The sequence below is a fragment of the Equus quagga genome, chromosome 1 (genome assembly GCF_021613505.1).
Source record: "Equus quagga isolate Etosha38 chromosome 1, UCLA_HA_Equagga_1.0, whole genome shotgun sequence".
In the NCBI taxonomy this organism is placed as follows: domain Eukaryota; kingdom Metazoa; phylum Chordata; class Mammalia; order Perissodactyla; family Equidae; genus Equus; species Equus quagga.
This window is the reverse complement of record NC_060267.1, coordinates 146,471,903-146,496,495: the sequence shown is the minus strand read 5'-3', so window position 1 is coordinate 146,496,495 and position 24,593 is coordinate 146,471,903. Positions and strand designations below refer to the sequence as shown.

The following is a 24,593-nucleotide window of genomic DNA, read 5'->3' as shown; positions in this document are numbered from 1 at the left end:
TATAGATCGCTAATTTTCTATAACTTGTGTCACAGAGAGGGCTCTTTGAATGCAAATGCTTCTGTAATGTAATGGAACGACTCTCAGATGCAACAGTAGACTTGAGCGTAAAAGCTCTCAGCCCATAGAGGTGAACAGAGGCTGAGGAGTAAACATCACAATGACATTCTGGGACAAAATGGCACACACACTATTGTGCCTGACACTATTGGAGGTATCAGCAGCTGCCTTCCAAAGCTGGGAAGCTGAGGGCAGTCCCTTACAGAGTACATGCCCTGCAGGGATGGGCTCAGAAATTTGTGCTTACTGCCATCTACATCTTCTCCAATTGGTCCCTAGTCATTCTCTCCAAAGTGGATTGCACTGGAGAAGCTTAGAAATATATATCGCTCAGATTTGAGGGTACTCTTTTGTGTGCCTTACCTTAAGGTACACTGGTTTAGGGCAGGCAAAATATTCGAAATTAGTTAACAACCTTCACAGCATGGGCATACCTCCCTTTAAGAGCAGTTGCCAGCCATAGACAACAAGCACAGTGCCCCTGGTGCACCCCACTGGCCATCAGCCCTGGGTAAGGGGTCTGTTGGGTCACCCACACTCGCAGACATTTAGCAGGACTGTGAAGCATGAGTGGGCTGGGACCGTCAGTAGAAATGGAGAGGAGATTGTGGCACCTGAGATGGATCCTTGTGACAGTTGCTCAAGAAGGAAAGTGAACAGGATGTGGATCACAAGGGGTGAGGTGGAGTTTCCCCAGGGACTGGGGCCCCTTCCAGATGTTCAGAGATAATAGGATTAACCGATCTGATCTGCCAGTGATAGGCGTCATTTGCTGGATCATTCTCTCATTCATAAAGCTGGCATAGGACCCTGCAGCAGGCACGGCAGTGCTGTCTTCATCCCCTTTACCCTTATGTGCTAGCCTGGCATCCGGCTCCCACAGCTACATCTCTTTGCCTGCTCTGCCCTCCAGGTAGCAGGCCAGAGGTGCTGGGAATAGATGCCCTCCCTCCTCCGCAGCCCTCAACCAGTGATTGACTGGAGTTAGCACAGGAATACTTCCCTCACTGTGCAGCTGGGATAACTCTAAGTTTCCCAGAGGTCCCCAGCAAGGTGAAGCTCCAGGGACCGACAGCAGTGAATGACTTGATGTCAGATCTTTTATTGCTTGCCTGACCTTCCGTGTCTCACTCCACCCCTCCTCTATTGGTGTTTTGTGGGGCCACCTCCTGAGTAAATAACTTGCTCTCAAACCTGCCTCAGGGTCTGATTCTGAGAGGCTCATGCTAAGACACTCCTTATTGCCTAGGTCTGCCTGGCTTGCTTCCTTTTTCCCATTACATCACATGTAACCGATGAAGTTCACCTGCACAGTGTACAACTTGGGCATCAGATTTTAGTGAAACTCAAAATTACTTTGTGGGGAAGAAAAGCATGCATGTGGTGTACCTTTTCTTTTTTTGGCATTTCGCAATAGTCACTACCACATTTTACACGCAAGTGAGTTTTAGGTGCTAAACATTATCAGTCTTATTTTTTTAAATACTCAATTTTATTTTTACCCAAATTTATTTTCCCTAGACCTCTACTTTGCAAGTAACGCAAGCAAATATTTACCATTGAAGATTAATCACAAATCAACCATATTATTTTGTTAAAAGTAAGATATGTAGAATTTACTGAAAGTCTAGAATAGTCCTGACCAATAGAAATATAATGCAAGCCACATATGTAGTTTAAAATTTTCTGGCAGCCACATTGAAAAATTAAAGTGAAACTGGTAAAACAAATATTTAATATATCAAAAAAATTATTTAAGCATGTAATTAATATTAAAACAATGATTGAAATTTTTACATTCTTTTTTATTTTATTGTGCTAAGTCTTGAAATCTGATGTGAATTTTACGCTTAATTCAGACCTGCCACATTTCAAGTGCTCAAAAGCTACATGTGACTAGTGGCTACCATATTGGACAACATAGGCCTAAAACGTGCTCTTCTGAGTTGTTTAACTCAATAGGCGAGGGAGCAGTGGTAATTATACACCAGTTCCCATCAGTCATTGGTTGAGGGCTGCTACAGGGTGTGTCAGAGTTTTAATTCTTAGGCACTTTACTGGTCTGCAAAGAAAAGTCCTCTAGCAAAAATAAGATAAGACCCTGAGGGACAGGGGTAGAACCACGCATAGCCTACCACATTTTATAATACCATCTCTTTGGTGCCTCATTATTTATTAACAAATTACTTGCAACCCATCTGGCAGTGGTGACTTAGGGTAACATGGGTAAGTTCACTAGCCTAGAGGATCAACCTAAAACTCTAGTGTTCAAGATCCATGGGAATCAGGATGCATCCAACATGTTCTGCTTGCCTTCCACTGATCCTACGGCTAGGAATGTGCTTTTCCTGCTCCTTTCCTTCTTATTTCTGAGTCATCTCCATCCCTTTACCCATGTTTATTTTTTCCTCTGCCTTGAATGTAGTTTATGTTTCTGTGCCCACCCATATTGCTCCTCGTTCTTTAAGATGTGGTTCAATTCCTATCTCTCTCAGGGAACTTCTTATGATAACTTCAGCCTCCAGTGATTTCTTTCACCTGAATTTCTCTTGCACCTTATTCTGCACCTGTTCCTTCAGCATGACTTGTCTTATCAGCTTCATGGTATATTTCCTTCACATTATAATCAGATTATTTGGTACTTTGTGTTCATACCTCTTATAGGAAGACATCAGATGAGCAACTGCAGTTTTGTTGTTTTCATGTTTGTAATTTTAAGCACTAATAGTTGAAAAGCACTGATAGTTGTCAACAAAGGTGCCAAGAAGGAAATTGCCCAACAGAGCTGCTGAAGGCATCTGGAATCAACCTGAACGCCTCCACCAATTTCACGGAAAATTGTCAAGAGGGAAAATAAGCACCTCAGATAGCTTTTTGTAAAGTGATGACACTTCCCAATATTCTAAATATTATAAATGGCTAAGAAAGCAAACAATTTCATTTCTCATCTTATTATAGCCAAATAAGTTTTATGCAGATTTTATACTGTTGTATTTTTATGGACTTTAGGAGCAATGGGAACAGAGGGAGGAATACTAGACAGGAGTTCGGAGGGCTGCCTGGCTCTGCCACTGTCTGCTGAATGGCCTCAGGGAAGTGGTTAACTCTGGCCTTTATCTGCAAAGTGATGACTCAAATGAGCCCACATCCAGCTGTCAAATTCCATTTCTGATTTTATGATGTCTGCCCATTTTTAAGAATAGGAAGCATTGTTTATGGTTTTAAATTGCAATGGCTGTAATGTATGTCATTGCTTTTATGACACATTGTTGAGGATATCTGTGATGTACTGGATGCTGAATCCTTACTCAGGAATGCTGCCCCCAATTTTGACATTTCTCCTATGGGAGAATATAATCTGCTTCACAATGTACTTTTTAATATGATTTCCATGAATGGAAAAACTAGAGAGTGTGAGCATATGTGTGTGTGAATGTATGTGTGTGGACAATCAGTCTTCGCAACATTTTTGTTGGCAAGGCTATCATCCCATTAATAGTGTGATTCATGGTTCACTTCCTTAGTAAAACCTTGCCTAATATCCGCCCCCTTAGTCCTCTCTCCCACTGCCCTTGCAGAATCCCTTCTTTGTATTCTCGTAGCATAAGGAATCTCATAAAGATGTTCTCTTATCCTATGGGTCAGCACTTAGCACATGTTGACAGCAGCGAATCTCTTACATGTTTGTCTCCTCGATTAGACTGTGAACTTGTAGATCTGGGACCTACATCCCTGGTGCCTAAGTTGGGAAGCTAGTTTTAAAAAGTGATGGATGGATAAGTGACTAGAAAGAAGAAAGGAAGGAGAATGGAAGAAGGAAGTCAGGAAAGGAAGAATGGGTAGATTTGGCTGCCCTATACTATTATCCTACTTGTCATTATCAAATATAGTTGTGGTTGGCAAATATAATATTAATGATAATAATGGTATAACAGAAAATTTTGTAAACTCAATACAGTTGACTAGAATGCACTTGATTAACTCCTGTTTAGTATCCTTTATTCAGGCTAGATTTAAAATAGCAGCAAAAGAAAATAAAAGTATTATATTTTATGGAAGATAGATTATAACTACAAATTATTTAAATAAGGTCACGGTTTATATCTTTAAGACTTAAGAAAGATCTAAAATGATCTCATGGAAAATTAATTATTAAACACCATCCAGTTGCTTTTAGTTTCTTTCCTTAGCATCTTCCCCCCAAAATTGTCCCTGCATAAAATGGTTTCCGTGATGGTAGAAGGGGAAGAATTTGCTTTGGAGGCCTTAGTGGTTCAGCGTATGATGATTGATATGGAACTGTATTGCCTTTACCCAATAAGAAACTTTGAATGGTACCCGCTCTTAATGTATGGTGATGAATGAGGTCAGAGAACAAGTTCCACAGTGATCCTCAGGCACCACAGAGCTACCAAGATGCCAGCAGTATCAGCTGACATTGGAGTACTGAATTGATGCTAGACCTAAATATAAACCCATCATGTGCAAAACATGGCTATGAAAGGTGTGTTAGGAAAGCTGTTTGTTGTTTTTGATAACAAGTGGGCGATATGTTTCCAGCGGGCTGCACATATGCTATAAGATAAGCGTTATAGAAACCGTACAGTTTGTATCTTCTGTTGGCTGTTAATAATGCTCTTCATATAATAGTACACTTGAGTCATTGGAGTACAAAGTAATGTGACCCACTTAAAAGACTGCACAAGCAAATAGAATTAATGGGAAAATTTCTCAGGGAATAAAATTCCTTGAAAATTAGAATGATCATTCTTCAATAAATAAGTAAGTAGCCGTGGAATGTTTGGCACCAAAATCCTGTGCCTGATCCTTTTGCTCTTTCGGCAGTCCTGTCAGAGAGGTTGGTCTTCCTGGGGTCCTGTTTTTTCAAATGTCATGAAAAGACCTTTCTTGCCAAAGCCCTTCTTGACAGAGATGGAGTTTATGTGAGAGCTGTACTTCAGATGGCCTTCATGCCGAAGGAAGTTTGGCACTAGCTCCAGCTCAGACATTACATGGCTGGGTGACCTCAATCAAGTGGGTTCCCCTCTGCGAGGGCTCAGCTTCTTCATCTGCGACCTGTAAAGGTTGAACTGATGATCTGTTGCGGGGATGTGCATTTTTATTCATTCATTCAACAAGGAGTCCTTGATCATCTACTATGTGTCAGGCACAAATCTTTGTCACTGGGGTTTCAATGATGAGCAAAATCAGACAGGGTTCCTTGCATCCCAGTGCTTAGATCCTAGTGGGGGAGAGACAGTCCTTAATCAAATAGCCACACAAATAAATGTGTCATCACAATCTTAGTGAGTTCCAGGAAGGTTTGGTGGAGCCCACAGGGCTGGGGAAGCTCAGGTTAGGAAGGTTTATTTCACCCGGAAGGGAGACCTCCCTTCGAAGGCATAGGAGGCACTGAGTTCTAAGCTCAGCACAGTTCCTTGGGTGGTCGCCTTATCTCTCTGCATCTTGATTTCCTCATCTCTAAAAATGGGACTAACATCAGGAATCTTTCATGGCGTTGTACGGTTTCAGAAGGACAACGTGTTCAAAAGTACCCAGCACCATGCTGGCAAATTACATTTCATTTCATTTCTAAAAATATCTTTGGAAGCAGAGATGTACTGTTTTGTACATAGATTTTCAACTGTGGAGAAAGAATGAAAACAGCTTTGAGGTTTCTTTTTATAGAAAGTCTGAGTTCATGTTCTGCCCTAGAAGGTGCCTGGCTTCCTTTAATCATGGAGCCATGTTTGAATCACTTGACTTGGAAATCCCAGGAACAACTTTGCTGCATAATTAAGTGACAGAGGCCCGAGCTTTATGGGCTGGCAGAAGATTAGGCATCTCTGGCCTGATCTCTTGCCACTTACACATGAGGAAAGGAGACTGATCACATGAATAATAAAATTGGAATGAAGAGGCAGCCCCTACCCCATGGTCCTGGGCTTTTCCCTCTTGTCTCTCTGCTTAATATTCCATTTGGAGACTATGGGCACCCTCTGAGGTGACTGGGCTACTTGTAAGAGCTTATGCAATGCCTGTTCAAGATAAAGTGAGGTTAGCTCTCTCTCATAACTCCTCAAGGCCTGAGGATTACTCCTTTAATCTTACAAAAGCAAACAAGAGGACAGAAATAACCCATCAATTGTTTAAAATTAAAATGGCCAACAATAATAAATAATTGCTACAATAGCTTGAGGTCAGGGTCTAAATTAATTGGAGGCCATTCAAGAATTTGAAACTTTTCTCTAAGTTAATTTTTCACATCTTGTTTGGATCGTTAGAGCTCTTGCTTCCAAAAGCAAGGCCATCAGATCTCTCATTGCACATGTTATTCCTGTTGACATGCCAGGCATGCAGAAGAGGGAGGTCCTCTCTTCACAGATGGGTAATGATGATTCCTCCCCCTAAAAGTCCATATTTCAAAGTATTATAGCCTACTGAGATTTTGGATTGTTCTCTTTCCTGCTGTATCAGCTGTATTAATGGTTGCAAACAACAATAAATTTGTGCTGGTTAATTTAAGCAGAAAAGGAATTTATTGGAAAGATGTGGGCTGGTTCAGAGTATAGGCAGGAAGGCTGGAGAACTAGTGTGGGCAGGAAACAGGGGAGCCAAGGGTTAGCCCAGGATGCCACCTCTGGGCTGTCAACTCCTCTGCAACCACCTCAGATGATCTCAAAGGGCCCTAGTGTCTTTGTGCAGTCCTCAGAATTCATGGCCCCCATTAGGGGAGCTTCTGCTCACCACGGTGCGGCCACTTGACCATCCTTGGATTACATGACTGCACTTAGTCAAGTGCCTACACTTTAACAATGGAGAGGAGAAGGAAGGTTTGCCCCTTTATGCTGATGTGCCCCTCCTGCCTATCCTGAGATGCCCCCCAAAGAGGAAGGTGTCAGGATGCTGAGTGGCCAAAAATAACAACTGTTCTCTATGCAAACCCTCATATGCTTAATCACATCTTCCATGAACTGGGTGGCTAATCAAAGATTGGCCACCAATATGAATTTGTTTTGTCCAAAGCTCCCATCTACATAATAATCATCAGTCTCATGTGCATCTTCATCATTGTCATCATCCTCATCATCCTCATCACCACCATCATCCCATTGCTGGCCCATTCACTCCTTTGCTCTCCTGGGCTGCCGTTTCCCTCCATCTCCTCACCCCTCAAACATTCACTCCTCTTCCTCTCCTTTCCCAGTCTTTGACCCTGCTTCTATTTCACTGCAAAATGGAAGTAATCACAAGGGAACTTTTGTTTGTTTGTATCACCCATCTACTAATGCATCTGTGCTGTATATTCTCCTTTCTCACCTCATACCAGCTCAGGCCAGCCCCTCTGCCTGTTCACTATGCCATCCAGCAAGTGCGCTGTCGTGTCGTCATTAATTGCTCCCTTTCTAGTAGATCCTCCTCATTATCATGCAAATATGCTATGGTAATTCTCATCTTAAAAAGAAAAACCATTTCCTCGAGCCTACTTCCCCTACCAAGGGCCATCATCCTATTTCTCTGCTCCCCTTTACGGAAAAATTCCTCCGGGTAGTTGACTGTACTCACTGTTTTCATTTGTTCTCCTCCTACATCTCTTAAACCAACTCCAATCAAGCTTTTATCTCTATCACTACACTTAAGCAGTTCTTATCGCCATCACCAATGACCTTCAGAGAGCTAAGTCCAAAGACAGTTGTAATTCTTCATGTCAGTTTGACCTATCTCCTATGTTTGACAAAATTAATTACTCCTTCCTTGAAACATGTGGCCCCTTGGATACCATTTCTCTTAGTTTTCCTTCTATCTCCCTAGGCACTCTTTCTCTGTCTCCTTTGCTAGCTCCTCCTCATCTTCAGCTCCTAAGTGTGAGACCTCTTCTCTATCTACATGCATTTCCTATTGATCATTTCTAGTCCATCCCAAATGTACGTCTCCCTCCTTCAACTCCAGATCCTTGCATCCAACTGTCTCAACATCTCTTCTTAAAAATCCAATAAGCATTTGGATTTTCTCTGCTATACCTTCTTTACTCATCATCTTTCTTATCTCAATAAATAACTCTTCCCTTCCAGTTGTTGAATCTAGAATCCTTGGAACCATCCTTGACTCCTCTCTTTCTCTAACACCCCTCATTCAATCCATGAGCAAAATCTGTTGGTACAACCTTTGAAACAAATCCAGAATATGACCTCTTCTCACTACTTCAATTTCTACCACCATGGTCTGAGCTGCTATCATCTTGCAACTGGATTATTGCAAGAACCTCCTAACCAGGCTCCCTGTTTCCCCCTGACCACTCACTCCAGACTGTTCACATGAGAGCCAGTGTGAGCCCTTAAACATGGAAGTCAGGTTACACCACTGCTCTGCTCAGAGGCCTGCAGGGCCTCCCATCTGGGTCAAACAAAGGTCCTTATGATGGCCTGCAATGCCCTGCATAATCCGCCTGCTCCCATGCCCTTTAGCTCCCTAAGCTCTCCTCCTCCTTGCTGACTCTCCTCCTTGCTTACTCCTCTTGAGCCCCACTGGCCTCCTTGCCAGTTCTTGAACATGCCAGGCACAACTTTTCCTTTGCTAGTTCCTAAATATCTGTGTATCTTGCTCTCTTACTTCCTTCAGGTTTCTCATGAGAGGTCACTTGATCAGTGGGGCTTCCCCGACCACCCTATTTAAAATTGCAACCCACTTTCTCCCAATCTGGTGCTCTCTCTCCTTCTTTCCTTTTGTACGTTTTCTCCATAGCTCTTATCACAATCTGACTGTATGTTCACTTCTTTATATATGTGTTTTCTGTCTCTCTGAAGCCACAAGAAGGCAAGTACTCTATTTTGTTCACTGCTCTTTCTCTAGCACATAGAGTAGTGACTGGCGTGCAGTAGGTGCTCAAAAATATTTGAATTAATAGATGACCAAATTCCATATATAGGTTATTAAATGTCTTATAATTTCCCAAGTTTCATGTACAAGATTTCTCATGAGCCACAGAACAGCCTAGTAAGTTAGGCAATGTAGAACCCCTCTGTGCTTAGATGAGGAAGCTGAGGCCCATGGGAGCTAAATGATTGCCCAAGGATGCATGACTGGCTAATGGGGTTCTGAGACTTATAGTTCTGATCCCAGTGGATTTTCTGCCTTTCCACCCTCAACTACTGTCTGATGCCTCATGTTATATTAGTGAAAGCTTCAGGGCACTAATTGCTGTGTATTTTTCATTGCAGCATTGATGAGAAAACCCCATATCTAGCTTTGGGGGCTGTGAAGAATATCTCCCTAAACATCTCCATCTCCAACCTCGGAGATGATGCCTATGATGCCAATGTGTCCTTCAATGTTTCCCGGGAGCTCTTCTTCATCAACATATGGCAGAAGGTAAGAAGGGCACCCATATAGTGCTTTTGCTGACTTTCGTCATAGCTTGGAATATGCAGTGATTCTGCAAAGACTATTGCCTTATGTGGAGTATCATTTGGAATTATTAGAATTTTTTCCTTCTGGATTTAGAAAGCCAAAGAAGAACCCATGAATCCCTACAGAGTGCCAGAGCAATATCTATACCTTACATTGTCTCCCATCCCTTCTGTCTTGTGAAACCCTCTCCGAACAGTTTTATGTCTGGCCCCTTCTCCAAGATGGTACATTCACCATCTCCAGCACGTGAATGTTCTAGAGAATTCCCATTTTAGGTCAGTAGTTGTCATGAAAAACAAGATAAGAAATGGGAATGATCACTGCTTATCATGCTTGCTCTCACCAGTAATGCACTTGATGTTTTCCATTAGAGGGTCATGCACATCAGCCTATATATTTTGGCATATTTATTCCCGAAATATTTTAGTGAATTGAGGAAATTAAATTATTTCCCTGAATTGAGTGAATTAATTTATTTGAATAAATTGCAGTTTAAATAGCGTGACTCAGAAAGGAAAAAGGAGCTGGTATCCTTTCCTGTCTCATAGTCGCCCTCAGTGAACCACTTTTGGAAAGAAAGAACAACAGGCCTCTTCTGCAGGCAATGTGAGGAATGAGTAGACTCCAACAGACTTCACTCTATGCAGTGGTTGCTCTAACTGTTGACAGCTGTTCCGATGGGAATTTTTGCAGCTTTTCAGAGCGTTCAGCATAATAACTGCACTGCCTTAAGGTCTGTGTTAAAATGGAACCAAAATCACTTTCTGAGGAAGACCTTTGCCCTGCCCACCGCTGAGCACTGGGTGCACCTTGGAGCTGTTGGGCAGCCTTCTGTTCAGGCACATATCCTGCCAGGCTCAATAGTTTTGACAGGATTATGTCAACCCTGCCCAGCTTAGGGGACAACTGAAGCATATACAGCCATCTAGAATGGCACTCCAAGAACTTTCTAAGAGGTCATCTCAAACTCTCTGCTGTTTAATAGCTTTTGGAGCTCCAGGGTTGGAGGATGCCACAAAAGCAATCAAGAAGGACTGCGGGAAGGGCATGCTTTCTATTTACCTTGTACACCATAATAATTGTCCCCAGTTTAAGCCTAGACAAGGGGGAACCAAATATCTATAGGGTTCTATTATCTCTGGCTATGCACAGAATCTCTTTTACAGAATTTCATGTGCCATGATGCTATTTTGCTGTAGGGGATAGGAGGGTGGATGAGGGGAGAAGGGTTTACTGAGGGACCAGATTATGATGTTCATCTCTATGGTAACTGAGAGGATGTGGTTGGTGACTGGGTCATTACATTACACAGATTCCTCTCACTCATGACCCATGGGAGAAACTTCTCTCTGGTCTCAGAATTAGGAATAGCTGTGCTTTTTCCAAGCATTTGAGTCGTTCTTCCCTGTGGACACAGTCATCCTTGTAACTGACTAAGCTTTGTTGATTCTGTTGTCTGCTGCAAAGTTCAGAGCTGGCCCTCCTCTGTCAGGACATAGGACTTGGGAGTAGCGTTTTATAAACTAAGTAGCCTCCTGGATCTTATTTTACTCCCCTTTACCATGTTTTTTCTTTTTAGTTTGTTGACTGCATAATATTTTATCATAGGATTTGCTATGGATTATCCACACATTCCTATTGTTAGATATTTAGATTATTTCCAGTTTTATTCTCTTTTAAGTAATATTGTGATGAATGCCTTTTACGGAGACTGTCATGAGCAAATGATTATATCCTTAGTCCTACAACTATTTGGAGGATGGGAAGTAGCATTTATTGACCACCCACTATATACCAGAGGGTTTATGTACATTTTCCCGTTCCTTCCTTACTGCATGTGATCTGGGTGCGTCTGACTTACTGGAAGAATGCTCTTGGGAGAAGAGAAGTGAGGGAAGCAGGATGGGACATGGAAAGAGCTGAATAAGGGTGTGCCATCATAAAATCTAGCCTTGGTCTGACTTTTAGGGTAGGAAGAGATGGGGGGATGCCCTAGAGCATAAATCACTCAGCAGAATTGTCCCCACCTTGAAGTGGCAAGGGAGCATCACTGCCACCCCTGTATCATCATTGACCATTGAGGGGTGGTGAGTAGACCCCAGACATTCTAGATGAGGGGGCTTGAGTCAAGGACAATGCACCTGAGAAGGACACAGGTACGTCATTAGCCACTTTAGGTGATCATGGGGAAAATGAGACTACATCATTTTTGTCCCTTTGCCCTTGAGTCCCAGCAACCTTTAAAACCTTTGGCACAGAGAACCCTAGATTTCAATTTGACAGAAAGTGGGCAAGGTATCAGAGGCTCTTCGGGATGTGGTGAGCATTAGTCTCAGAAAGGTGGCAGGGCACAGAGAGATCATGTAGCTGCTGTGGAGGCAAGACCAACTAGAAAAACAGATGGGCAAGATGACCCTGAGTGTGAAAGGAGAAGAAATGATAAAGAAACAAAAATTCCCGTCCCATGACGACAACCACAACTGCAAAGTTGATCAACTGGGAATGTAAATGACATCACCCAGCCCCAGGACAAGATTCTCACAGCACCCAGGTGGATAGTGAGGGGAAACCAAGAGTGCACACCTACCCAGCCTAGACCTGACAGAACCAACATGGGCCCTCCAGAAAGATTCTAACACACAAACTAAGAAAAGTGTCACTCAAGGTACAGAGGGAAAACATACCTTTTAAAAAGATTATTAATAGAAAACAGAAGTAAATTTTACAGGGCATCCACTCTTGTTCTTGATGAAATTTAAGAAAAAGTGAGTACAGCAAAAGATCAGAGAGTAGAACAATAGACTGGGATGAAAATGGAATGGACTGAGATGCAAGCAAAAATAAAGGTTGTGGATGGGGTAAGGAAATATTATAATGAAACCAAGCAAGTAGTGGCAGAATTAAAATGTGTTACATCAGGAAAGAGCTGAATTAGCAGTATGGAAAATTGATTCCTTGTTGTGGAGGGTATATTTGAGAAGGTCTCTGAGAATTCAGAGAAAAAGAACAAAGCAATGAAAAAGAATGACACTGAAGACTATAGGTATGGAAGGTGGAGAATCAGCAAAGAGAAATGGTTCCAGAATTTTTGGAATAAATGACATGACTAGACAGCAAAGAAAGATCTCCATTTCCTTGAATGGGTGCTGTACATGCTGGGCAAAAATATTACAAACAGTTTAATGTCTACTCATAGCTTCATGAAATTTTTAATTTTAAGAATATAAGCTGATACTACTAAAACCTAACAGAAAGCAAAGAAGTTTTCTATAGGCTTTTATGTAACATTAATATAAAAAATTAGAATATGTTTCATTATGAATTAAGAATTGTATACCCAGCAACCTGCCCTCCATCGTGAAGGCAAAATAAAGACATCCTCAGATATATGAGAATTCATAAAGTCTGTTAACTCTCCTAATTTGGGTTCCCCCAAAAGCAGACCTTGACACAGTGACGTAGGCACAGGTAGTTTATTTCGAGAGTGATCTCAGGAGGTGCTGTGCGGGAGTGCTGAGTTTAGACAGGGAAGGGATGAGACAGGAAAGTGCACAGATGAGCAGATTACTGCTCTGGACAACTGCACCTCCATCCTGCTGCAGATCCTCAGAGAGACAGAGGCTGTGGAACACGCCTCAGAATCGTTCCCCTGAGGAGTGAGGAGCTGCTGGAGGATTCATCCACCAACTCCTGTCACTCATCCATGGAAAAATTGCTCCAAGGGCATGAACTTTATGGCACTTCCAGCCTTCCCTGGCTATGGGCCACGTTCCCTGGCACCAGGAAACAACTCAGGCAGAAAGATATGGGAAGCCTTTGGCCTGGATGCGGACTGGCTTCAGGTGACAGATTCTCTGGTTGGTTCTAGGGAATGTGAGCAAGACGTTGGCAGTATCTGCTGCAATAACCATGAAAGCTTCCTTAGAAATAGTTACTTACAGATAAAACACTCAAGGATGTAGAAGTTGTTGCATGCAGTGTTAAAGCCAAGTAAACATAGAAGTAAGCAAAAACAATTTTTACAAATATTTGAAATAGGCAAATATAAAAAATATTGCCACATTAAATACATAATTTAAAAGATTAATAAAAATTAGTCTATAATCTCAGTTATACCATAAAAACTTGAGAAGAAACTTGATCTTGTCACTCCTCCTTCTTCACATTCTTCAGGATAGAGTTCAGACGACTCAGCTGTTCATGAGAGGCCACTCTGAGCCTGGTCCTTCCTGCCTCTCTTCTTCCATAGTCTCATTGTTCACAATTCCTCCACATACACACTTGAATCCACTCATAATTTATTGCTGAAACTACCTTTACCCAGGAATTCCCCCCACCCCATTTTTGTTTAATGAGCTGCTCTGTCCTCAAATCTCAGCTCAGCTGTTACCTATGCAGCTGCCTCGCTTGGTGGCACAGGTGATGTGGGTGGGTGGGTGGGTGGATGGATGGATGGATGGATGGATGGATGGGTGGATGGGTGGGTGGGTAGGTAGGTGGATGGGTGGGTAGATGGATGACTGGCTGTCCCTCTTGTCGAAAGTCACAAAGCAACTCAGAGCCCAGGCCTCCAAGGTCTCCAGTCTTCTTGGTCATCACACAATTAGTGGTATATTAGTTTCTGAGACTGAACAAAAAATATCCCCTGAGATAGATTTTTCTATCCTCTGTAATGCAAGGCTGCTTTCATAGGTTTATGCTGGTTCTTTCCTTTAAGGGAAGGCTGCTTATAAAAATGTGGGATGCAGAGCCGGCCCTGTGACCAAGTGGTTAAGTTCACGCGCTCTGCTTCAGCAGCCCAGGGTTTCACCGGTTTGGATCCTGGGCACGGATCTAGCACTGCTCATCAGGCCATGCTGAGGTGGCGTCCCACATAGCACAGCCAGAGGCACTCATAACTAGAATATACAACTATGTACTGGGGAGCTTTGAGGAGAAGAAGGGAAAAGAAAAAAAAAAAAGATTGGCAACAGATATTAGCTCAGGTGCCAATATTAAAAAAAAAAAATGTGGGGTGCACATATGCACACAGACGACCATCTGCTGACTTTCTCTCACCTAAATAAAGCTAACTTGAAAACACTCTATAAAATAGGACTTAATTTGTTGGTGGCTGCCCAGCTGGTTGGCTGGCTGGCATGTGCGGACCTGGTGGGAGTGCAGCATATAATGGCCATATAATGGTCTCCTGTGGAGCAGTAAGAGGGAGCTCTTAGGGGCAGGGAATGAGCATACAGTTAAAAGAGAGAATAAGGAAGAATGAAGAAAATGCAATTTGGAGCACTGCTGCATCACACAACTCCAGGGTCATGTTCATACTGGGTTCTATGTAAGTGACACCCCCAGAGCACAGCTCCACGGAATATAATGTGAATGGTGCCCCCTGGAGTTGTACCGCCATGTGGCCCTGGAGTCTAGATAAAGTCAAGTTTTAATTTCTTGCTGTAATACCACTTGGCACAAAGAGCTTTGGCCCTTCTTTCCTCTGTGGAACATAATGGATTTGTTTGGACAGTAGTTATTAAGTACCCACTAAGTGCCAGGGACTGTACCAGCTGCTAGGAGATGCAAAGATGAGTAAAATAGGGTCCCTAGTCCCAGGGACCTCACAGCCTAATGAGGTGAAAGGTATGTCAGCAAGCAATTAAAGCGCGAGATGCCAACTGCTCTACAGAGGTGCTGAAAAGTTGCTTTGAAGCACAGATATGACAAAGTGAAGCAAGTCATTATTGTAACAGCTAGTCTCAGGTTGGACGCAGTCTGCAGATAAATGCTTAGGGTGGATGGATGGGCCTTTGAAGAGTTAGTATCACCTGGTGCCAAGAGTGGGTGGGTGGGATGGGTCAAGTTATTTGGGTCGTGAAGGAGAGAGCTAGGCTGGAGCAGGGGTGAGAAGGCAGAGGAGAGCAAAGGAGGAGGGACAAGAGAGATCCAGCAAGATGGAGCGAGGCTGCCCACGTGGGACAAAGGGCCAGTAACATTCCTAGTGGTGGGTGACCTCAGGACATTTTAGGAATGCTGGTATCTGCTCTTCTATGCTGAAGTTGCTTGTCAGTTAGGACTCCTGAACTCATGAATGACTTGATGTGACCAAGAGAGAGAAAGTCAAAGAAGGGGCTGGGTTCATGAGTACATCTCTAAGGTATTGACTGTTATGGCACACGTGGGAACAGACATGGACAGTGGAACCCTCAAGCCAGGTGCATGAGAGCTCACAGCTGACCTGTGGGCACAAAGGGGACACAGCATGTTGCTATGGAGTTACAGAGGAGGCCATGCCAGGAGAGAAGGGAGAACTGAGGACAGGCTCCCTGACCCAGTCTCTTCTCCACAGCGTCAGTGTTATCTTGTTTTGGGTCTCCCAGATGCTGACCTTGAAGCAAGGAATTGAGGACAATTAATTTATTTGGGAGGTACAGGAAGCACTGATAGGGAGTTATAGAAGTGATACAGGCAGATGGAGGCAGCTAATAAAGAGGATACTTTCAAACCAGCTACTACAGTGGGCAATGGGGCTCATTCCCACGGGCAACTCTGGGAAACAGTGCAAAACACAAGCCTCAGGGGTGAGGGAGCTGGGGGATTTATACCCCCTCCCAAACAGTCAATGGTCGAGACTTTCTAGGGATGTTCATTCCCAAGTACTTCTGTCCTATATTATGCATGACCAGAGCAGTCTACACAGTTCTGGAACAATGCCCTCAGGCACAGAGATGCAGACACTGGCAGTTGCAGGTGGGCTGGAGCACCCTGAAAGATGCAAATCATCTGACCGAGGCTCACTAGCGTCTTCTAGAAATGCCCACAGGGTTGACAGCATCTCCAGTCTGAGTACCTCACTTTCTAGGCTTCTGGAAGTTGTAAATTGGACTAAAAGAACTTCCCTGGGGTTCTAAAGTGAGAACTAGTGGTGCATACTGCGCAATCTACAGGGGTGGGACAAGGCAAGTGTTGTAAATGGGAGAGGAGGCCAGAGGTGGGACAGTAGGAACCAGTGGAGACTGTGGAGAAATGGAAGATTCCAGCCTAATGCACAGAGGGCAGCCAACTCTCAGCAGCAGTCAATGGTTATCAGGTGGGAGTGAGGGCCAGTGCTGCCAGACTTGCTATTTTTCAATAAAACCCAGAAATCCACATTTTTATGTGAAATCTCGTGACTTTGGCAGCTAATTAAAATGTTCTTTGAACATTGTCAGGGCCAAAGAAAAGCATGTCCAGAGACCGCATCCAGCCCGTAGGCCACCAGTTTGTGACATCCAGCTTAGCTGTTTTCCATATGTTCTAGTCCCATTCTCTTGCCTGCCTGTTTGTCCCATGGATCTGGATTTCTGCTAAAACCTAATCTGTCTGCAGCCTTGATTGCATTTCACATCTGTCCCTGCAGCAGATAAGCCAGCCGGAGACTGGAGTTTGGGGGCTTAAAGTAGGAGTGTGTTAAGGAGAAGGTGGGGATTGGAGAAGGTCAACCCAAATGTAGTGTCCATGGAATTTTTAAAGCTAACGTTAGTTTGAAGACTTTTTTCAGGCTGGAATATTTGTATTTTTCAGTGATTGCAAGAAGCAGCTAAGCTGGAGTTTGTACTTTAGAAGTTCTTAGAAGTAAAATAACAAGCAGCCACGGTGGTGAAGAGGGAAAGCATGGCTCTGGCTCCCGCCAGACGCAGGGGTGAAACTCCAGCTCTGTTTCTTGCACTCAGTGTGACCCTGGGCCAAGGGTCTTCTCTCTGTGCCTGAGTTTCTTCCTCTATAAATTGAGATGTGCTGAGGATTAAATGAGGCCAGCACTAGACTACTTGTACAGGATGCATACCTCCCATGGTAGCGCCCTGTCTCCCCACCACACACAAACGCATACTTTATAGTTCATTGATTTACTCAGAAGGTGTATATTGATCACCCACTTCAGACCAAGATTAAATGCTAAGGGGGAGGAGGAAATAAAGCAAGACTAAGACATAGCATATAAGTCAGAGAGTGTTGACTCTTCCTTTTAAACTAAAAATCAAGAGTCGTGGTCTTAAAGGATTGTGTGTACATGTGCATGTGTGTCTCCATACTGTCGAAAAATAGAGATAGTGTTAAACTGAATATTTTTTATATTTAGTGAATTGCCTTTATTTAAAAAAATAAAATTATATGAAAACTAACATAAAACTTGGTAAATGTCATTTAAATAAATGTTTGTATTGACTTTTGTGGATCCTGTTTGCTTTTAATAATGCTTGTTGTTTTGTTGGGGTTTTTTTTTTACGTACTGTTTGCTGAAATATTGGAGTTTTTGGTTTGGGATGTTGACTTTTTGAAATCCAGGATATATAATTGTTCAAATATATGATGCGTGCAATAAATAATATCAGAATTTAGAGAATGAGGAGACTCGTGTCTCCAAAAACAATGGCAGCACTAGGTCCTGAGTCTTGAAGATTGGACAGGGAGATTACTGGCCCAGAAGTCTGCAGGAGGGTGGCAGGTCCTGTGAAGCCTTGTGGAGAAATTCAGATTTTTTATCAGGTAGGCGGTGATGGGCCATCTGTGTTTTGACTGAGGAAACACTAAGGACAGAAGCTGGTGACATCCTGGAGGAAGAGCCGAGCAAAAGCCAAGAAAGAGAGCGGACAGGGCAGGGATATCAGAAGGTGAGATTCCATCTTGGGACTGCTGGAGGAAAGAGGCAAGTGAGGAAGAGGAAGGATCATGAATCCAATGGGGTTGGGGTGGGGAACATAGAACCCCCCTCCTCCCATCAATTTACAATGCATTTTATAGTTTTCAGAGCACTTTCCAGTTCATAGGAAATGTAATCATTGCTCTGCACCCGTTGGTTGTAAGTCATTGAATTCAAATGCTAACTTGTTGTATCACCTTCTCCTCTCTTTGAAAGACTGAGATGGAGGGATGGGCCCCATGGCCTTTTATTTCCCTCTCATGACAGGACTAATGTGGGAGACGTGAAGATGTTAGAAGTCGCCAGAAGGACAGCTCAGTTGTGCTCTTGCAGAGGAGTGAGTGCTTTGAGTTCTGAATCAAACTCAGCCTCCAAGTTGGTTTTGTGGGTGAAAAACCCTCAGGTCAGTTTTCACAGCTTTCAATGCCTTATTCTTTATGACAAGAGGCATAGAGGGCTTGTAAGTTTGTTTTTCTTGTAAAGTGATTCTTCCAGTTTATATCTACCTTTACCACAGAAAGGGCAGTCCCCTTCTCTAAGGAGTTTCTCTCTTCTCACTTTCAAGGCAAACTGCTCAAGATGGCGCCAAGTGATAAAACTGATCCAGTTTCTGACTCAGCGTGGGAAAGATTAGACAGTTAGGTGTTTGTATACCTTTATATTTGTGGAAGTGCCCTGGCCTGTTCTTACACAGAAGGTTCCACACAGGAACTGCACCTGTACATATGAACAAAACCAAATGTATTAAGTGGAGCATTGCGCATCAGGAGGGTTTGTAGGCAGAAGTGCGTGCACCTCACCCTTTAGTATGTAAGCAGATTTCAAACAGCCTTCCTTCACTCTGCCATCACTCTCATTCATGGCAGGAACTGATTTTCATTGTGTTCTGCTTTCTCCACTGTCTCTCGTCAAGTTAATAGTAGCCCCGAGTAAAATACAATCCTTAGATGTTTATAGTCATCTTGGCCAGGCCATTAAGATGATGAATGAACTTGCTGCTTGCCCTTGTAAGAAAGCCCTGAGGCTGGATATCAATACTCAGAAAATAATAAGTCTTTTCCACCCCTTTCCTGTTTTTAATCCACTGCCCCAAGCCCCCTGGTGACTTTACCTTGAACTTCCTGCATAATGCCAGGCAGAAAAACCTCACCTGGCTCCAAGCCCATTGAAGGCTCTAACTGAGCAGCAAGCTCTTTCTCTCACACCGCTGGTCTTCCCAATCTTCCTTGTGAAAGGTAAATCCCACATTCCCTAGGGCCCCTCACTTCAGAGTTCTTTCTGCTGGTCCTGACCTTCCTTCTCGAGAGGGAGAGTGGGTGGTGGGGAGCAGGTACCCTGAGGCCAGGTTTGCAGTTCCTCACCTGGATTACCTGTGGCTGTTGCCTTAGTGTTTTCAGCCCTGCTGCCAGAGAGATCCTAACCCAGAGTGAGACTGTGCCTGAGGGAAAGGCTGGGCCCTTCCTGTGGCGGTAGGCAATCGGCAGTGAGGAAGTGGTAGAGAAACCCAGATGTCCATTTCAAATCACAACGTGACCTCAGTGTTCCACAGCGGAGCTCAGTTTTCACATATATGAAAAGCTTCGTTTGTGTATTCACTGCGTTTGGAAGGAAGGCTACGTTTTGCTTTAGAAATGTCAACAGAGCTGTAGCTATGACAAAGATCAATTAAAAAGGACGTTTCCCAGAGCTACAGGACTTGGGCAAATCTATTGGGGGGAGGGGTTTAGAAAACATGTGTCAAACCTCTGGATTTTTTTTTTTTCTAATGAACAGCAAAACAGCAATTTAATAATTTCCTCTTTTAAGAGGAGAGTCTTGGATTTTAAGTCTTTTTCATAAAGCAGCACAATACCTCTTAAAAAGAAAGCCATGAAAATGGTCTGCTGAGCTAAGGCAAACAATTAAGAAGGAAGAAAAATCTAGAAGAACGTAGGTTTCTTAGGCTGGGTTTCCCTGAAGCAGATCCTGAGATGAGGATTTATGTCAAGTGGTATGACAGGCGGGCTCCCCAGGTGAATGTAGGGAGTGGGAGAAGCAGGACAGGGCAGGGTGTGATGTCAGGCCAAGTGCCACAGAGGGTGGCCTCAGCCTGATCCTGCAGGGGGCTCTGAAGTATGGGTCACACCTCAGCATTGTCCCATCACAAGGTCAGGAAGCTGGGCTTTTGTTTTCCCACAAGCACCAGCCATTGGTTAAGGGCCACTTACAGAGGAGTAAAAGTCCCAGTCACTTTCCACCCTCTGAGTGTGAGGTGCTGACACAGTGGCTCCAGTAGCCTGAGGGCAGGCTGCCAAAGAAGGTCCACAGGTGCTGGCTCTTGGAAACAAATGCAGACTGAAGCCAGAGGGTGGACACATAAAGGGGTTCCGAGGGGATCTGGATGGAACATTGAAAGTGTTTGCTACATTAGCGTTACTGTCAACTCGTGTTGTGTTCTGGAGGGTGTATTATATGCATATGACAAAGATCTTTGAACTCTTGAGGTGTTTGTGTGATGTTCTCAGTGTCAGTTGCGCACAGGGTGTTTTTGGCAGCATCGGCATTAGGAAATTGGCAAATGTAGATGCCCTTGGAATTTCACAGAGAACTTGGGTGCACAGCTATGGGCTATTACAATCCAACTTGCCAGAGCTGTCATTTCATCCCTTTGAGGCCAGACTTATAAGTAGCCCCCCTGCTCCCTGACAGCCACTAGCATTGTTTTTACCCAGGCACCTGAGCATAACTAGCCAGCCTATCCTGTTGTCCTAAGCAAGTGGATTAGGCAACTGATTTTACAAATCAGTTAGGAATGTATTTGACAGCATGTACCAGGAAGGCCAACTTTTAGCAGCCGGTCCTAATGAGATTTTGATTTTCCTTTTGTAATAATAAATCTAGAAGTGGACATTCCAGGACCAGTAAGCAACTGCACAATGCCATAAGGAACCCAGTGCCTTCTGTCTTTCCACTCAGCCTTTCCTCATTTATGTTGCTTCTTGGTTTCCACTTCCAACATTGCAACTGCATTCCAGGCAGTAAGAAGAAGAAAGATAACAGGCCTGCTGCATTTTAGAGAGCTTTCCTGAAGCTTCACTCAACATTTTCCACGTACATCTCCTTGGCCAGAACCATGTCATCTGGCCACCCCTAGTTGCAAAGAGGCTGGGAGATGAGTTTTCTTACCTGGGCACATTGCCACCCCAAACACAGGTTCTGTTTATGGGGAGGAAGGGGAGAGTGGCCATTGGGAGGCATCAGCAGAGTCAGTCACAGCAGAAACCCAGGAGAGGTTATTTGCAGTATGTGTCTCTGAGATACATAGCGGAAAGGGGGAATCACAAACAGGCAAGTGGCCAGCACAATTACTGTCTTATTCTCCTTTTGCCAAAGTTCTTTCAGGCTCTGCGTTACTGCATTTAGAATTTTTAAAAAATCATCCTCAGGAATACCTGTTGGGGAGGTCTGGTTTGGCCACAATCAGGGGTAGCATAGCACCTGGTGTGAACCAGCAGGTGATGTGACCCAGGTTTCTGCCAACAACCAACAAGCAGTGTCCAATGAGTCTGCTCCTTCAGTAGTTGTCAGATCTTGATGAAGTATAAGATGATCTTTATCCATCTACCTTATCTATCTTCATTGACTTATGCATTTCTTATTTTCACAAGATGAAGCCATTCCAATGATAATGTCAATGTATTTGGATTTGGGGCCCCCAACATAGGTGCCACAGCTCTATATCTAGGCCAATTTGTGCAAGAAAGGCCAAGGTCCAGTACCCCTGTCCTTCTGGTTGGTGTATATATTTCCAGCCCCTTCCTCACTGTTCTATTTATCTATTTCTGTGCTGTGTGTAGTTTCGCATCTTTCTTCTTAAAATATGGATCCCAGGCCTGAACTCCTGTCCAATGAGCCCAGCACAGAATTGTTATTGCTCTAGGTCTAAACATGATATTTCTGTTAATGTGGCAGCCGCAGCATGATTATATTTATTTGTGATGCATTTACTCTATTTTTTCTTCTAGTCTCTTTGTGCTATTTGGAAGTTAGCTGTGTCATTTATAGCCTTGTTACTCAAAATATGGCCAAGGATCAACAGCATGGCATCACCTAGGAGCTTGTTAGAAATACAGAATCTCAGACCTGACCACCCAAGACCTGCTGAATCAGCATCTCCATTTCAGCAAGATCCTTGGGTGTTTGTACGCATAGCAAAATTTGAGGGAAGCCATAGCTCTTGACCTTAGGTCATCTAACTTTGTAACTTATCAAGACATTGATTAGGACCCTAAATGTACTTGGAGCAAGGGGGCTGGTGGTGGTCTAGGTGTGGCACCCTCTGGGCGGGGTGTGGAGCTGCTTATTGAGTGAACTGTGAGGGCAGGAGTGGGCATTAATGGAGCATCCTTCAAGCCCTGTGCTGGGTGCTTTGTCTCATTGCATTCTCACCACAGCCCTGTGTGATGGTGCTTTTAATCCCAATTTGTAAATGAGGGACTAGAGGCTTACAGGGTTAAGGGAAAACAGTCATTTAATGCTCAGGACTCACACAGGTTAGTGAGACTGAGGTCACACAACTAGGAAGTGGCTGAGCTGGTGCTGATGTCACCTTCTGGCCAAGCTTTCGTTGTCTCATCCGTCAGGAAATCTCTCAGATGCTTTGCTGAGAATCTGGTTGGCTGATGGGACATCAGTCTCTGCCTCTGTGGCTAGAGGTAAGTAGCACTGCTTCTCCCTGGCATTAAATTAAAAAATGGCAGCCATTTAGGGGCTCACCACGCAGGAAGCAATGAGGCGAGCTCTTCCATAAAGGAAAGGAAGCTAACTGGTTATGTAGGCTGGAGAACACAGAGAAATTCAAATCCAGGGGAGGATCTTGAGGGCTTCAACAGAAGGTCTCAGGGCAGCTTGGAGTGGTCAGGGAGGTCCCTTCCTAGAGGTGAGAAAGTCACTCAGAGCCGTGAACACAGCTGCTGTGCGCTGAGGTTGAGAGAAGGAGAATGTGTAGACAACTAAGGAAAAGGAAAAAAGGTTCCCTGAGCCAGAGAGGGGATTGTGCTGGAGACCAGCTCTGTTACAGGTAATGTGCAGACGAGTTTAACCTCCACCTGCTAAATCCAGTGGTCATTTCTCAGTCGTCTTCTTTCTGGACCCATCAGCAAATATTAGCATAGTTAATTACTTCCTCTTTTGGGTTTTGTTTTTAGTCTTTGATAGCATTTTTTGCTGTGGTGTAATTTACATAACGTAAAATACCCACATCCTAAGTGTACAGATCAATAATGTTTATGCGTCTATACTCATCTAGCCAAGACTCACATTTCCAGCAGTACAGAAAGATGTCCAAAATGAGATCCTAATCCCCCCAAACCTGTTCCATTTGCAGGAAACAGAAACTCCATTCTTCTTGGCTCCCCTCTTTGTCTCACACCCCACATCTATTCCACAAAAAGCCTGTTGGCTGAACCTCTGGAGTATCTCCATAGTGCAGCCACTTTTCACCATCACCACTGCTTCCATCCTGGCCCAATCACCATCTTCTTTTGCTGTTTGTTCGTTGCTGATTGTCTTGGTCCTCCCACTGAACTACAAGCTCCGTATAGTATGGAATGACTTTTTATTCACTAATTCATTCCTAACACCTACGGCAATGTCTGGGATGGAGTCGGATCTCAATGTTGTGGAGTGAACAAATGGATGGTAGATAGATATATATAGATGAAGGATATTTCTCTCTTTCTATGTACTTATGGTTACTATGTCAGCTATCATTAAATTTTATATTGCACTAGTAGTTTTTAAGTGCTAAATGCTCTTTTTAAACAATGCAATAGTTTGAAGAGGTATGCTAATTTCTTATCTCCCTGAAAGGGGAACCACCAAGAATCAGAGAAATGGAGAAATGCTACCCCCACCTGGTGATAGAGTCTTGCTGTGTGGGATCAAGCCTGCCCTGAATAGTGAGTTCAGTCCTTTGGTGCTGTAACCCATCACTGAGGGGCTGCTTTGTGTCTGTCTTTTAAGAGTGACAAGCGATGGACCAAGGCCATGCCTGTAGGTTTCCCTGTACTTCCTCCTCATTTGAGGCCAGCAGCTCTTTTCTGCCAGAGGAGTCCTTGGTCCATGTGGGTTTCCGCAGGGAAACTCCACATTTGCAGGCCCTTGGTGGGGCTGGGAATGTGAGCTACAGTCCCATGAGCTTGAAGATCTCCTATGCTGTGGGTTCTTTAGCAGAACCAAAAGTAACACCCATGTCTTGGTTTGGTTTCCCCAGAAATAAACCCTGAGACAAGAATTCAAATGCAAGTAGTTTGTTTGGGAGGTGAAGGTAAGGGAATGGGGAAGTGAGAGAGAGAAAAGCAAACAGCTGAAAAAGGACCAGTTATCAAGCCAGGTACTACTGTGGGCAACGGGGTCTCCTCCTGCTCGGAAACTCTGGGTCCATAGAGCAAGCACCTCAGGGTTCTCCTACCCAAGGGTG

General features: G+C 43.8%; 1 protein-coding gene across 1 annotated transcript in view; it reads left to right on the top strand.

Moving 5' to 3' along the window:
- Positions 1-24,593, top strand: part of ITGA9 (integrin subunit alpha 9) — a 330,548-nt gene that overhangs the window by 199,753 nt on the left and 106,202 nt on the right. The window contains exon 18 of the mRNA XM_046668517.1: positions 9,279-9,429. Coding sequence (XP_046524473.1) covers positions 9,279-9,429 — 151 coding nt within the window. The remainder of the gene's footprint in view (positions 1-9,278; positions 9,430-24,593) is intronic.